General features: G+C 36.2%; 1 protein-coding gene across 3 annotated transcripts in view; it reads right to left on the reverse strand.

Moving 5' to 3' along the window:
* The window catches only part of DNAJC13 (DnaJ heat shock protein family (Hsp40) member C13), a 118,557-nt gene that overhangs the window by 37,105 nt on the left and 66,157 nt on the right, over nt 1-15,295 (reverse strand). For all 3 annotated transcript variants that reach the window (XR_013447598.1, XM_078071748.1, XM_078071745.1), the window contains exons 27-35: nt 14,089-14,193; nt 13,077-13,279; nt 11,908-11,992; nt 8,361-8,515; nt 7,795-7,840; nt 5,756-5,910; nt 4,196-4,397; nt 2,030-2,145; nt 1,157-1,235 (exon numbers count right to left, since the gene is read on the reverse strand). Coding sequence is in view for 2 of the 3 variants with exons in the window: in XM_078071748.1 (XP_077927874.1) it covers nt 1,157-1,235; nt 2,030-2,145; nt 4,196-4,397; nt 5,756-5,910; nt 7,795-7,840; nt 8,361-8,515; nt 11,908-11,992; nt 13,077-13,279; nt 14,089-14,193 (1,146 nt within the window). In the remaining variant the exon portion in view is untranslated. The remainder of the gene's footprint in view (nt 1-1,156; nt 1,236-2,029; nt 2,146-4,195; nt 4,398-5,755; nt 5,911-7,794; nt 7,841-8,360; nt 8,516-11,907; nt 11,993-13,076; nt 13,280-14,088; nt 14,194-15,295) is intronic.

Below are 15,295 nucleotides of genomic sequence, written 5' to 3' on the forward strand. Positions count from 1 at the left end.
CTTCTTCACTGGGTTTATACCCACACTGAACTCATACACACCAAAGACAGTTTGTGAGCTATTATAAAAATAACAGAAGAGCCACTATTTACTGAGTACTACAGTAGGCATTGTACTGAATATGCTTTACAAACATTATCTCATTAAATCCTCCAAACAGCCATATGAAGCGTGTACAGTTATATCCTCATTTTTCAGACAATGTTAAATAACTTGCGTGATGGGCTAAGACTTACATGCAGGTCTGACTCTTAAATCCATGCTCTTTAAGTGTTACAACACTGTATTATGTTCCTCGAGCTACATGTTGATTCTTGTGTCAGGGTCATACTGTTTTACTATTATAGCTTTAGAGAGTATTTTAACATCTCATAGGTTAAGTCTAGCACTTTAATACTGATTTCAAATATTTCTTCCTATTTTGTTTTCTCTCCCAGATGAATCTGAATTGCTATACATTTCTCAAAAAATCCGGAGCTTTTGATTAAAAATGTCTTAAACATATAAAAGCAATATCTTTTCAATACCAAGTCTTTCCAAGTAGGAACACTGTCTATCTCTAATAAAAAAAACATTAGCCTTGAAATCAGTGGAAATTACTCCAAGTTTCTAGCAATAAACCACCAGTCTTAGTTATAGAAGTTACTGTGTGATTTCATCTTTTATGAATCTTTCTTGGTATTTTAGTAGGAAGCTGCAAGAGGCAGGATCAAGAAATGCTGACACCTGATAACTTTAAGTCTGATCCAAATTTCTACTTTTTCAGTTAGAACAATATGAAGTTGGATGTAGTTAGAAAAAGAAAAATTACCCAAAGCAATTTGGATGGCAATAACATCACCTACAAATGAATTACGTTCATGCACATTCCTAATGTTCAATTATTCATGTAACTGTCCATTAGAGTTAATTCTCAGACAGGAGAAAATATCCAGAAGTTACTAGTCACAAGGGCAGTCCTTTTGGTAAACTGAGGGAGGACCACTCGTGCAGAAACCATGGGCATGTGGGCTAAAAGTTAATTTGACATACACTGGGCATTATATTATGAGGCAGATACTAGCAGAGGGAGTGAGTATATCTTTTCTCCACCTACAACAGTAATAGAGCAAAAGGAAGTCAATCCAAAAGTCTTAATTCCAAAGGCAGTACATACCCTCCCTTCTGGATTCTTATCAGGGTGGTACTTTTGTGCAAGTCTGAAGTAAGCTTTTCTGATCTTGCTCTCATCATGCCTGTTGAATAGCAAAATTATTTTTAACAGAGTAAGATGCAAGAAAAAATTTTACATCGTTATTTAAAACAATACTGTAAGAACTTTACTCTTATTGTATATGATCATAAATTAGGCATCAAATTAAACCCAGCAAGAGTCAAGAAATTCTTCATATGTTATCTTCAATGTTCCCTATGGAAAGTTATCACTTCAAATTATAAAACCATATTTGAAGAACTAAGATATTTTTTTCAAACTAATTTTTCAAAATACTTCAAACTCTGTAATTTTAAGTAATTTAACTATCAGCCTTGCCAAAAACAAATTCAGTCTATACTTAAGAAAACGTCCTTTAAACCATTTTTCTCTAATATTATCTATTCTACTATAAAAACGTCTCTAATAAATTAATGAAGTAAATCTACATTCTTACACATCTGTCACTTACTGTCCTAAAGATACTGCTACCAGATCTCTTCCTCATGTATAACACAAACCGTAAGAGGAAGGGGGAAGATGAATATGTGAGTAACCACCATGTGTCAGATACAGTGCCAAGTGTTTCGCATCCATTATTTCAATTAATAGAGAGCAAAGACTGTACCAGCAAGGAGAGAAAAATGTTAATTCTGCTAATAAATTTGCAGTAAGTGATGATCACATGGATATAGTTCCATATGGCTATCCCCATAGGGGTATATATCAAAGAATAGGTAAAAAATTTATAAAGTGTTGGTTTAAGAATTTCGCCTTTGATATTAATATTCTAAGACAAGGCAGAAATTTACTACTGTAATACTGAAAATAACTCACGGCCCCTGTCCTTGAGGGAGATTAAGCACTTCATAAGCATCATCTATTGACATTGTAGGTGGCTTCTTTTCTACTTCCTTCTTCCAGGCATCAAGTGTATCTTTTAGAAGCTTAACCTTAAAGACAGAGGATTAAAATTTATAGCTCTTAGGGGGAGACGAACCATGAGAGACGATGGACTCTGAGAAACAAACTGAGGGTTCTAGAGGGGAGGGGGGTGGGAGGATGGGTTAGCCTGGTGATGGGTATTAAAGAGGGCACGCTCTGCATGGAGCACTGGGTGTTCTATGCAAACAATGAATCATGGAGCACTACATCAAAAACTAATGATGTAATGTATGGTGATTAACATAACATAATAAAAATAAATAAATAAAATTTGTAACTCTTAATGCAAAACTATTTCAGAATGTAATTTTTAAGTCACAGAATTCTTGTGTTATATATATTTAAAATGACATTTCTAGGCTATTCAATTATTACAATTCTCTGAAATACAAATAATCAAAATCACCTTCTTAGCACTGCTAAATAGATGGCAAGGTACCTGCTATAGGGCTACATCCCTCTCTTTTTATGTGATTTTTTTTTAGAGGGGGTGGAGGGGCAGGGGGAGGAGAGAGGGAGAGAATCTTCAGCAGGCTACACGCCTAGCACGGAGCCTGATGCAAGGCTTGATCTGACAACCGTGAGATCATGACCTGAACCGAAATCAAGAGTTGGACACTTAACCGACTGAGCCACCCAGACAACCCTCTTATGTGAAATTTTTATTCTCTGCCAATTTTTGTCTTATTTTTAATTGTTAAGTGTTCATGAAGTACTGAAAAATTTTAAATTAGTAGATGATACACTGCAGGAAGAAAGAAAGCAGTAGTATATGGTGGCATGCTCCTCAAGGTGATCTAATGTAATTACCAGTAAGCTGGCATTCAAACAAATCTAAGGGATAGTAAAAACAAGGGAGTCTGAGTAGCAGGTCAGAAGAAGAAAGCTAATATTTACTGCATGCCTTTACGCCAAGGAGCTAGGTGCTTTACAGACTCTAGCACTGTAGCAGACCTAATTCTTCTGTAAAATTTCAATAATACATGAAACCATTCAGATTCTGAGAGATAGCTCCATGTTTCCCACTTAATAAGTGATGCAACTGGATTCAAACCTAGGTCTGACTAAAAAGCCCATACTCTTCTATTACTTCATGCTGAATCCACACCAAGTAGCAGAGATACCTGTCTTCATTTGGTCACAGTAAAGAGGCAGTGTCTACTGGTACAAACGGAACTGTTCTGAAATCTTTTTGATGGTAAGGATGATGGTATAACCTCTGCTAGAGTAACAAGCCAACATGGGCACCCAGGCCTTTCCAGGCTTCCAGTAGACATTCAGGGGCTCAAGTTGGAGAGTTCCTAAGGGCACTGCTATATAAACGAGCAGGTCTCACTTAGTGCCTCCTATGTGTGCCAGGAATTACGCTATTTTTTAACGTGAGTTCTCAATTTTCCCAACCACATGAGATAGTTGCTATTAGTAGTAGTAGTACTATTACCATAACTGAGGCCTAGAGAAATCAGGCAATGTTAAACAGACCTATTAATGGCCCAGCTGAGACTCAGTCCCAGACTGCCTAACTCCAGTATCTGTGAGCTTACTCAATATGCTATAAAGACAAGTTTCCACCAAGCTATTATAGTATATAATTGTTATTATATATGAAATTATGTTTATATTTGTCAAAAAAAATCAAGATTGTAAAGTTCTTAATAATTCCTCAAAAAGTTATCTTTCAGGGTGCCTGGGTGCCTCAGTTGGTTAAGCAACTGCCTTTGGCTCAGGTCATGATCCCAGGGTCCTGGGATTGAGCCCCACATCGGGCTCCTTGCTTAGCAGGGAGTCTGCCTCTCCCTCTCCCTCTGCTGCTCCCCCTGCTTGTGCTCTCTCTTTCTCTGTCAAATAAATAAATAAAATCTTTAAAAAAAAAAAAAGTTACCTTTCAGTTTGAGATTTACCCAAATATATTGAACTATACTCAAAGTTACATAGTGTTTAAGCAAGAAGGAACACTTAAGGAAGCTATTATCCTTATCAGAGGAGGAAGAAATATCCAGAAGTGATTAGAGGCTATTTCTACAGTTTGAGAAGGCACAAAATAATCTCCTGGCTTACCGGATCTTTAATGGGCCAATCAGGAAACCGGAGTGTATCACAAAGTTGTTTGAGGTAATAAATATTACAAAATAATTCATTTTCTAGTTGTGGATAGTTGATTACTGGGATGGGACAATACTGATAAAGTGCTCTTGTGTTACTCTGAAGACGTGGTGTGAAATCAGCAAGATGGGCAGCAATCTTCTCTATCATGAGGCGCCTACAATTACAAAAATCTCCAAGAATTATGAAGGGATTATTTCAGTTAAAAAAAAAAAAAAAGGTTTTAAGACAGGTAGTCACACAAGATAATTACATGGATCTTCTTTAGAGTAATTCAACTATTGGCCTAAAATTGAGTGTTTATGTTACTGAGGGCATTCTAAAGTTAATTGTGTAAAAATCCTCAATAGACATAAACTTATTTGTAGTACTTATCTATAAAGACAACTATAGAACAAAAAGCTGATATTCCCAGTCCTTTCAAAAATCAGTCATTAGAAGGTCAAATGGTATGGCATCTGCATACCTCATGCAATGCATGAGGGCATAAACAGGGGACTAGGTTTCCTAGTACCCCCAAAGAAGCCCACTACATGGTAATTTATTTTAGTTAACAATCTGGGGTCTGGCCCTCAGTTCAGCAAAAACTTGATTTGACTAGTATACAGATGGCTAGATCTTTTAGATAGGGACTCATATTAACCAATCAGAGGAGAAAAATATTAGATAGAAAAATTGTGTTGTAAGCCCTTTCATATTCCTATACATTTGTTCCAATGAAAAACATGACTGTCATACAGAATATATTCAAGTTGGTGGCTAGCACATGCCAAGTCTACGGGTCAACCTGAGGAGACAAGCCAAATGATAACCAGCAAATGGCATTGTGAGTGTGAAGTCAGCTAAGGGAGTGAATAACTGGCTAGGAAGATCAACTGCCATCCAGCTAAGAGGACTGAGGGGTTCGCCACAGAAGTGGTGGTCTTGACATTAGATCTATGAAGTGTGCACTCTTTTCCAGAGCCTGTCTGGATGCTGACATCTGCTTCTGTGGCTCTAGTTTTTCTTGTTTTCACAGGCTTTTCCTCTTAAAGGACATTCTTTAGGAATGCTAACTTCCACATTAAGGTCAAAATGTGCTGACTTGGGGGTCTCATTCTAAAATGATTTGGGGTATCTCTGGTGTGATCCATTCTACGTGGTCACAGTTTTTAATTAGTGGAGTACAGTTCTATTTCCAAATACCAAAGAAGTGTGTCTTGATTTTATCTCTATATATTCCTTGTATATACTGCCTAAAATTCTACCAGCTCTATAGATTGATTTAAGAATCATCAGTGGTTAACAGGCTCTACCCTTACATTAAGCTCTATTAAGGTAACAGTAACTTTGTCAAATCATGTAAGAATAGAAAAAAGCTTACAGCCCTGTCAAACTCGTCACCTGATTTGGCACCAATGACTGTAGCTTAGATCATGTAACCATGTGAAAGCAGTTCTTTTAACAGAAGTCAAACCAGATGGCAAGATGCACAGATTCTGAGTATAAAATGCAAACGATCAATGGACTATTTACCTCATTTCACTGCTCCAGATTGCTTCTGGAGTATCAAATTCTCCTAGAAAAATTTCAGAAAACTTTTCAGGCTCATAATTTTCTAAGTAACAAACCATTGCTTCTGGAAGGATGTGCCCAAGTATACTTCTCTGAAAAATATCTTGTCCTTTTGTCTTTAAAACAAAACAAGACACAGAAACACTAAAGTTATCTTTCAATTTTCTAATAAATGAATTAGGATTAGAGAACAGTTTAAGAAACAACTGCAACAAATTGCTTTTATGCTTTGGAAATTTAGATGGAAACATGGCAAAATGTGAAGTGGAAGATGTCTGGTATTAACTGGCTTTGGCATGAGCTCCTAAGATAGAATTAACACTCGCTGGGCCTCCAGCAGACTGAGGCTCCTCAGGTGTCAGGTGCTCCCGATATTATTTAGGACAACTGGCTTTGAACCATGTGTAATAGGAAAGGACAACACAAGGAGAGATTCTGCAACGATTTACATCAATTATTGTGCTATGTTGTCGGTTGCAATTTTCACCTGTACCTGCTTCTGTTTTCAAAAACAAGTAAGTCCAGAAAATCAACATCTTAAAAAGCCTGTCCTCATGAAGTGTGGCTACTTAGTTGGAGAATATCTATTCAAAGTAATTATAATGAACTATTTTAAGGACTTCATATTCTCTGGCTGGCCAAATGGAATCAGGATAATGACCATACTTTATCATACTAAATTTTAAAACTCATTTCTTTACCTGATACAAATAAAATCCTAAGGACTATAAATACTTCTCAGTTTTCTTTCTAGGCAAATTGAGAATGTTTTATTTCTCTAGGATCTGACAAAGAAACAGAAGAAAAAACCCAGACACGGTTTTACTACCTAGTGCCAAGACAAATTAGATGATGAATACTTCCAGGCTTTTCGCTAATAAAAGTCATAAATTCACTATCCGTTAAATTTTGGGATGAAGAAATGCTTGCTCTGTTCTTACAGAATACTATTATTTGGTAATTCCTGCATCCAGAGTTCTGTTACAAACACAGTTTTGCCCTAATTAACCAAAATATTGTTAGGTGAAATGACATATCATTTCTCATGTTATAAAAATTTGAAAGAAAGATCACATATGCATAACTGTGCAAAAAAAGGGAAAAAAGAATGCTAGAAAATGTCTAATGCTATGCTACGGAGGTAGCATTAGAAGTAATTTTTTAAAAACTTTTTTTATATTCTCATTTTCTATTTGTATAAAACTGTAGAAATTACGCTGCCATAGGCATCACTTTAATATCATTAGATTATTTTCCAGGGCTTCACTGGCTTGTCTAAGAAAACATGCAGTTTGATCTAGTGTCCACTGTCAAGGTGGCATAAACATTCCTTGATTAGTCTCAACAGTGGTCTGGTTTTGGTTTATTCTTCTGCTCTCAATAAAATCTGAAAATCAATGTTCCATGAAAATCCTAACAAAATTGGAAACATCTTTCAGTTATGTTTTGACAATAAATACTTCTGTAAAATGTAGGTATAAGGTTTCAGGTTGTCAAAGCTATCTGGATGAGTCTTATCTTTTTTGGATTCCTATTTTTCTTCCCCAGTAAAATGGAAAGACACTTGAGAGCACCTGAAAAATTAAGTAGCTTCAAAAAAGAAACTTAGCACTTCTGCCACCTTGTGATCTGAACAAAAAGAAGGCTGAAGTCTTAACTGAATTTTAGCTGATTATATGAGATTCAGGTATATACTCAAATATTCATGAAAATTATTAAATTTTACAAAAAGGAACAAGTTATATTCACAGCAGTGTCAAGTTATAATTCACATCTGAAATTTCAATTTTAAATCCAATGGGCAACATTTATTTTCATTAAAAAATATTAGCTTAAGACTTTCTATGTACAAGGTACCACAAGGAATGTGAAAAATGAGTAAAACAGTACCTGCCCTCAAGTGCTTACAATCTAGTAAACATACACAGCTCAGGAAACTTAAGTGCCAAGACAGCTTATCCAGTGTTAAGTTATACATTCAGAGGATTAATCTGGCTTACCTCCTCTGACTTGAAAGCCTGTTTGGCATGCGTGTACTTCAAAAATCTAGGGAAAAAAATGACTTGTCAGACATAGGAAAGGATTTAAATTTAGTAACCTTAGATTTCTAAAGATCAGATTTTTTTATAGATAAATAAAAGCCACAAAAGGCAACTTGTAAATACATATTCCCAAACTGTTTTATTTCTAATTAAGGCAAGAAATTAAATGAATTAGGAAGATTTTTAAATTATGGTCATATTAATAATATGAAAAAATACCCAATTTGAAGAAAAAGCAAAATGTAAAACTGTATGTGCAATATGAGTATACTTATATTAAATACATATATTTGAACTGTATTGTAAAAGATGGTGACAAATTCTTCGATTAGATGCGGTAAAGTGGTGTGATTCTGAGTTATTTTTTACCCATTCTAATTTCCAAATTTTCAGACATATAAACAGCTTTTATAATGAAAAACTTAACAAAAGCAATGATATACTCAAAAAAATAATCAATTAAAAAAATATTTATCCCTGTACATTTCAAATTATAGCTTTAAGATTACCATTAAAGTTCTTACCGAGCAACAGGAAGCACATTGGAACCTGTATACATCATGATAAAGAAAAATACTCCACTAAGATAAAGACGAGGTAACTGTGGGTTATCTTGCATGATATGGTATAACAAAATCGCAACCTTCTCAACAAGGATAGGGTCAAAGGTCAGCAGTAGCTAAAAAAATAAAATGTTTTTGTTACTGGATTATAAAAAATAACTTGTAATAACATCATTTACCTTAAGTTTATGTATTTCATGTGCTGAAGTTATAGTTTCTTATAAGTTATAAAATAAAAATTTGTGGGATTTAGTAAGCTTGTCTACCAGACGCAACAGATACAAAAATTAGTTCATTTGAATTTTGAAAATTAGTTCAAAATGAACTTAATGCAGAGATAGTAAAACACTGAGAATTGATCAAAACTTATTCAGAAAAGGCCCAAAGATGCCTGAAGCTATGCTGTCATGGTTATAGGTAAAACTGTTTCTTATGCAGGAATCTTCCTGAGTGGACTTCTTTGTTAATGACAAAATAAAAAAGAAAAATAGCTATGCTCTGGGTTAGTTTCAGAACATGAAGCATTCCCTGAAGACTACTTGAGAACTCAAGGAGCAGAGCAGAGAACTATCAGTGGACACTAACAGCACTAAAAAATAGATGTACAAGTGCAAGTAGAGGGCAAACGGGTAACTGAATACCAGCAGTACTTCTGCTACTGCCAGAAAGTACCAAGAGACGGGGGTCTCTGGAAATTTGAGCTAGGGGTACTGGAGGGAGTATGTGGGACTACCATAATGAATCCGGGCTTTAAAAAATCATACAGAGTTGCTATGACTAAACACTTGATAAAGATATTAATAAGTTTTATCTTAATATAAGTGGCATTTTAATTTTCTATAAACACTTCCCAAGAATCCCCAATGTTGGGTCAAATGATACCAGTAAAAAAACTGCACTAACGAGTAAATACTAGCTCACATTAGGAGGTCAAAGTTGTAGACTCAGGTTACAAGACTGAGTTGCTATATGTCTTTAAGTAAATAATTTGGATTTCTTTGTGTTTTGGTGTCTTATCTGTTCAACGAGTTGTTTAGATTGAGTGTTTAGTACTATGACATATTTTAAAGGAAAAATTGAAAAAAAAGAAAGAAAAATTGAGATACAGTAGCACAGGATTTTCCCTAGTTTAACAGCAGTTGTAGTTCAAGACTTGATATCACTTGGGGCGCCTGGGTGGCTCAGTCGTTAAGCGTCTGCCTTCGGCTCAGGTCATGGTCCCAGGGTCCTGGGATCGAGCCCCACATAAGGCTCCCTGCTAGGCGGGAAGCCTGCTTCTCCCTCTCCCACTCCCCCTGCTTGTGTTCCCTCTCTTGCTGTCTCTCTCTCTCTCTGTCAAATAAATAAATAATCTTAAAAAAAAAAAAAAAAGACTTGATATCACTTTAACAAAAATATGGGAATTAGCAGGCAAAAATTCAGAATATTTGAAATTATGACTATACCAGAAAACCTAAGAAATTCACTCACTCTATCTTAGACACACTCTTTTTTTTTTTTTAAAGATTTTATTTATTTATTTGAGAGAGAGAATGAGATAGAGAGAGCAACTGAGCAGGGAGCCCGATGCAGGACTCGATCCCGGGACTCCAGGATCATGACCTGAGCCGAAGGCAGTCACTTAACCAACTGAGCCACCCAGGCGCCCCTTAGACACACTCTAAAAATTCTGAAGATGTTATCAAAAGGTCAAGCCAGCGATTGCTCTTAAAGTCAAATGAAGTACAGAAATCTGTACCGACCAATGTAAACACTATGTTCCTGAAAACTACTATAGCTGCCTGTGTTTAGCAAGATTACAATCTCCAAGAATGTGTGAAATTAAGGAAAAACAAAAAGCTTCTAAAAAAAATACTTTCTGAACTTATTATAAAAGATACAGGTGGTATATACTATTAAGAACAGATAGGCTGGGCGCCTGGGTGGCTCAGTTGGTTAAGCGTCTGCCTTTGGCTCAGGTCATGATCCCAGGGTCCTGGGATCGTGTCCCCCCTTGCTCAGTGGGAAGCCTGCTTCTCCCTCTGCCTGCAGCTCCCCCGCTTGTGCTCTCTCTCTGACAAATAAATAAGATCTTTAAAAAATAAAAAAAAACTTTTTAAAAACGGACTCTTCCCCTCCGAAGTGTTGTGTTATGCCAACCACATCTCTCAAAAGTTTTTTTAGTCATGCTTTCCTGGCCTGAAATTCAACAGTGTTTGCATTTATCTCTTTCTTTCAATTCCCTAAGTCTTGGAAAAATACTTGGGAGAGGTAGATTTACAGGCCTTTACCTACATGTCCAGAATAGAAATAAATCCCTCTCCTCGTGCCACCTCACATACGCAGCCATACATAATCCTCTGGGCTGGAGTAGGTGTTAGGTTACAAGAAACAATAACTGCAGTGCTCTTTCATTTAAGCAGTGAAACAGAAAGGTCCACAACAGAAAAGCATACAAATTTTGAAATGCTGATATGCTTAAATAACAGAAGTTGGGGGTGGGGGGGGGAGTTGATAGGGTACTGTCACTGTTGTACTTCAGAGGACTTTCTCATTATCAGTGACTTACACAGGCACTTGCACACCTATGAATGTAAAAATATACAAACTAAGTAATTCTCCTCTCCCTTTTCACATCAATGTACAACTGATGTGTACAAATAGCACAGGTTACTGCCATACACTTTAAAGTCACATCATGCGTGATTAATATAAAAAATGGGATTTAGGGGCACCTGAGTGGCTCAGTCAGTTAAGCGTCTGCCTTCAGCTCAGGTCATGATCCCAGGGTCCTGGGATCGAGCCCCGCATCGGGCTCCCTGCTCAGCGGGGAGTCTGCTTCTCCCTCTCCCTCTCCCCCTGCTTGTGCTCTCTCTCTCTCAAATAAATAAAATCTTTTAAAATAAATAAATGACGAGACTTAACAACAGGATATTTAATAGACAGGAGGGAAACACTGACCTGAAATCTCTGGGACCTGACTTATTTGGATTTAATGCTAATCTGGATAGCCTAATTCCAAAAAAGCGGAATAATGAGGGGAAAAACGAAGAAAAAATACTTTAGTATAACCTACATTAATTCCAACTCAATTTGTTGGGTCAGTTGCTATCCATGAAAACACTGAACTGAAAAGAGTCAAACTCTGAGCAAGCTGGCAAGACTGCTGTGATATTTCTTGGAATACAGCCGACCACATGTCCACTTCCGTGGCCCACTGGTATGCTTCTCAGGAGTTCTAACTTCAACGGTGTGATTTGAAAAATGCATAATAAAGAAAACCTTTTGAGAGTAATTCTGGAGTCTGGAGGCTTCCTATGTTTAGGTTCTTGGATATACAATCTTCCATAGTATATTCAGAATATCAACTCAATGAGGAATAAGTGAAATATATGTAAATCAGGGTTCAGGCTTTCTGGAAATGGAATACACTACAATAAAACAAAGAGTAGGGCTCATGCCAAAACTGAATAAGGGAGAATGATTCTTAAAATACTGTCCCTAATTTGGTAACATTAAGATAACTCACCTGAATAATATGGGGAAGACAAGCGCTATCTGACAGCAGTCTTTTCACTCTCGGTAAAGGTCGAATGATGGCATTATCTTGATCCCTAGAAAGTATTTTCTAAGGTCAACATTTAATATATTTATTAAAATTTGCATGTGCAGAGGATATGACATTCTACTAGGCATGAAGCATGTTACCTTACTTTTTTGTTAATGAAGACTAAGCTCTCATACAGCTGGGAACATGATTAGGTATTTTGGTTTAAATCTATTTGGCTGCTTAATATGACTTCATTTCCTTCCATAAGATTTCCTTGAAAAACAGTACCCTAGAAGAGCCAAAGACTCTTATTTATTATTTAATTGATTAAACTTGGTGTTGTCCAACACACTGTCAGAGGATATTTCCCCCCAAAGGGCATATCTAACTTTGTCACATAATTTTAAACCTTAACTATTCGCAGTATTTTCCACGTATAGCTTTAATTTTAATGCTACATTCCTTCGAAATGCTAATTGTATGCTTTTAAGACTGATCTGAAATTTAAAGAGAATTGGAACCATGAAAGCCTCAAGTGTTATAAAACTGATAGTTTCTCAGTAACTTCCATCACAAAATGTCTCTAGTAGAGTAATAAAATGATACACAATATGCAAATATTTTATAAATATCACAAAGTTCCATGCAACAGTTACAAGTATCACTCTAGAACACAGCCTCACCTTCACTTGTCAAGTGGGACAAGATGCGGGGCGAGATACGGGCTTAGACTCAAGTTCTATACCAGGAGTGGCTCACCTGACCGGTAAGGAGCCGGTGGCACTCACCACTGTCTACAGGCTGCAGTAGGTTTGTTTCAAATGTTCATACCTGATTCACAGCAATGTGACAATTGTTACTGTTGCTAGAGTGCAGTTAGTAAGCCTCAATTTGGTAACATTATTTGAAGTTTCCTAGAGAAAGTCACTTTTTAGCTACTTTTTCAATATATTTTGCAAATTCTTTCTTTATGTTTCAAAAGCTCCAAAACTCAAAGCAGCATTCCCTCAAGGTCACAAATGGAATATCTTTGCTCTAAATCATCAGGGTAATCCCATGTTGTTACTGAGGAAGCTCCCATGCAAATGGAGAGAACAAGATTATTTTAGAGTCCCTATTAACCATGGAAATGTTCAATTACATTTTACCTGCTTGGGAAATATCCACACATTGTGATCAACATGTTCAATATAAGGGTAGCAAGGTCAGTTTCATTTAGAACAGCCTGTCCACTGGCTAACAGACACCACTTAAGCTGAGGTATTGCCTGAAGTGGTCGCCATCCATCCATGCCTTGAGCCCAGCATCTGGTTTTTGCATTTAACATTCCTTTGGTCCACAATTCTTGCATCTAAATCAATGGAAGGCACCGTTATTACAAACACAAACAAAGCAAAATGACGTTTGCTAAGGTTTTCTGTTTTGTGGCAAATACATGAACTATGGTAATAAACATCCAAGTTCACTATCAAAAAACAGTAACAAACTTTTGTTGACAAGTCTTCAAGAACCTGAAATAGGTTACTAATACAAGAAAACAACCATTTAGTTGGCCAACCTGCAGAGCATAAAGAACATTGGGAAGAACGAAAACAGCAGGCAGAGTGTAAAATGACCAAAATATATACAAGCAGAAGGCTTGGTCTTCTATAAAACTATCTTTGGCTAAATTTCAACTGAGCCTGAGAGGGCAAGATCAAGTATCAGCAGATGTTAAGATGGAAATTGCCCTTGGATTGCACAGGCAATTTTCAATGAATTTCAGACTGCACATTAAAAAATTTACCTATTCATTCCATATAGAAGTGTTATAGTTTGAAAAGCCTTAGTATCTATAATATTATAATAGCTTACAATTAATTATTAAGGTAGCAATTGTTATTATTATTTAAAATTCATTAAAAATCTAAGTGCTACCTCTGTAGCTTATAAACAACAAGGTTTGAGGACATGACTGTGTGTCTGTTTCTGTGTGTGTGGTTCTTTATAACTGCAAGCCATCTAATCCTTCATGCGGAAGTTGATGGCTGAGCCCTTGGAGCTGATGACAGTACTTCAAATCATAGTTTGAAAATACTCAACCTCTCTCTCTATGTGTGCTAAGCAGGAGGGTATAAGAAGGACAAAGACCATCACAAAAAGTTTCTCTAAGACACTAACCTCATGAAATCCATATGGGCCACTCCTTTCTTTGTCTGCATTGCCAAAGTACCATTCCTTTTCACTCTCTCTTTTCATATCTGGAGAGGCTTCGATTACATTGCTCTGAGTTTTAAAAAGATGTAGTTATTTTTCAAGGCAGAAATCTAAGGGGGCAGATACCATAAATAGTAACACGGTACTAACTTTCTGGGTTTACACTCCTTTGGAAAATCACCTAAATTTCAGGTGACCTTATTTTAAGAGTAAAGGATCAGATGTCTAACTGAGTAGCCCAAAAAAGCTATTTCCTTACTAATATGCATTTGAAATAAATGGTTTCCTAAATTCACTTGGCAATCTAAGCTAAATTCAAAGACATTTACATTCCCTACAGACATTAAATAAATTCTCATGTCAGTAAAATTTTAGTAGCAAAGAATATTATAAATACCTATATAAAGAAATACAACATTAACCTTAAACCACAATGCTGAAAATACTAAAGTTCTTTTGAGGGAAAAAACTCACTCCAACTAAAAGTTCAATAAGTGAGAACAAAGAGTTAAAATACTAAAAGGAAGGTTTTTAATGCATTTAAACACTTTCAATCTACTACCCTCACTACAGATAATTCTTATAATTTTATATAGCAATGTTTATGAGAACCAAAGATAAAATTTTTATTTAGTTAGTATATTTTATTAAAACAAGGCTTTTAACTACCCTCATAACTACCAGCTTATGATGAGATTCATACAGACAGACATAGCAAAGTGGTTAAGAGCTTAGACATCTGGGTTCTAACTGGCTCTGTTCCTTAATGGGTGGCCTTGGGTAAAACACTTGGCTTCTCTGTCCCACAGTTTTTTCATCTGTAAAATGGGACAACCACTGGGGAATTTAAAGAGTTAACATATCACATATACCAGAACAGTACCTGATCTACTGCCATGCTACACAAGCATTACAATTACTACTATTCATACCTGACAATAGAAAATGCCATATTCTAAATATTCAAATAGCACTTTTGTACACAGTTAAGCCAGAAACTAACATGGAACATCTCCTTGAACTAGGAGATTAAACAAAAACAAAACATAACACCAAAAAAATCACCAGTGAGCTAGGTATAGATCTCTTCTACAAGTTAGGTATCAGAAGAGGCCTTTCAGTAGAGACTTGCAGTTCTATCCTCTTACTGGCTGGTTTCAATAAGGCCTCC

The sequence above is a fragment of the Halichoerus grypus genome, chromosome 1 (genome assembly GCF_964656455.1).
Source record: "Halichoerus grypus chromosome 1, mHalGry1.hap1.1, whole genome shotgun sequence".
In the NCBI taxonomy this organism is placed as follows: Eukaryota; Metazoa; Chordata; class Mammalia; order Carnivora; family Phocidae; genus Halichoerus; species Halichoerus grypus.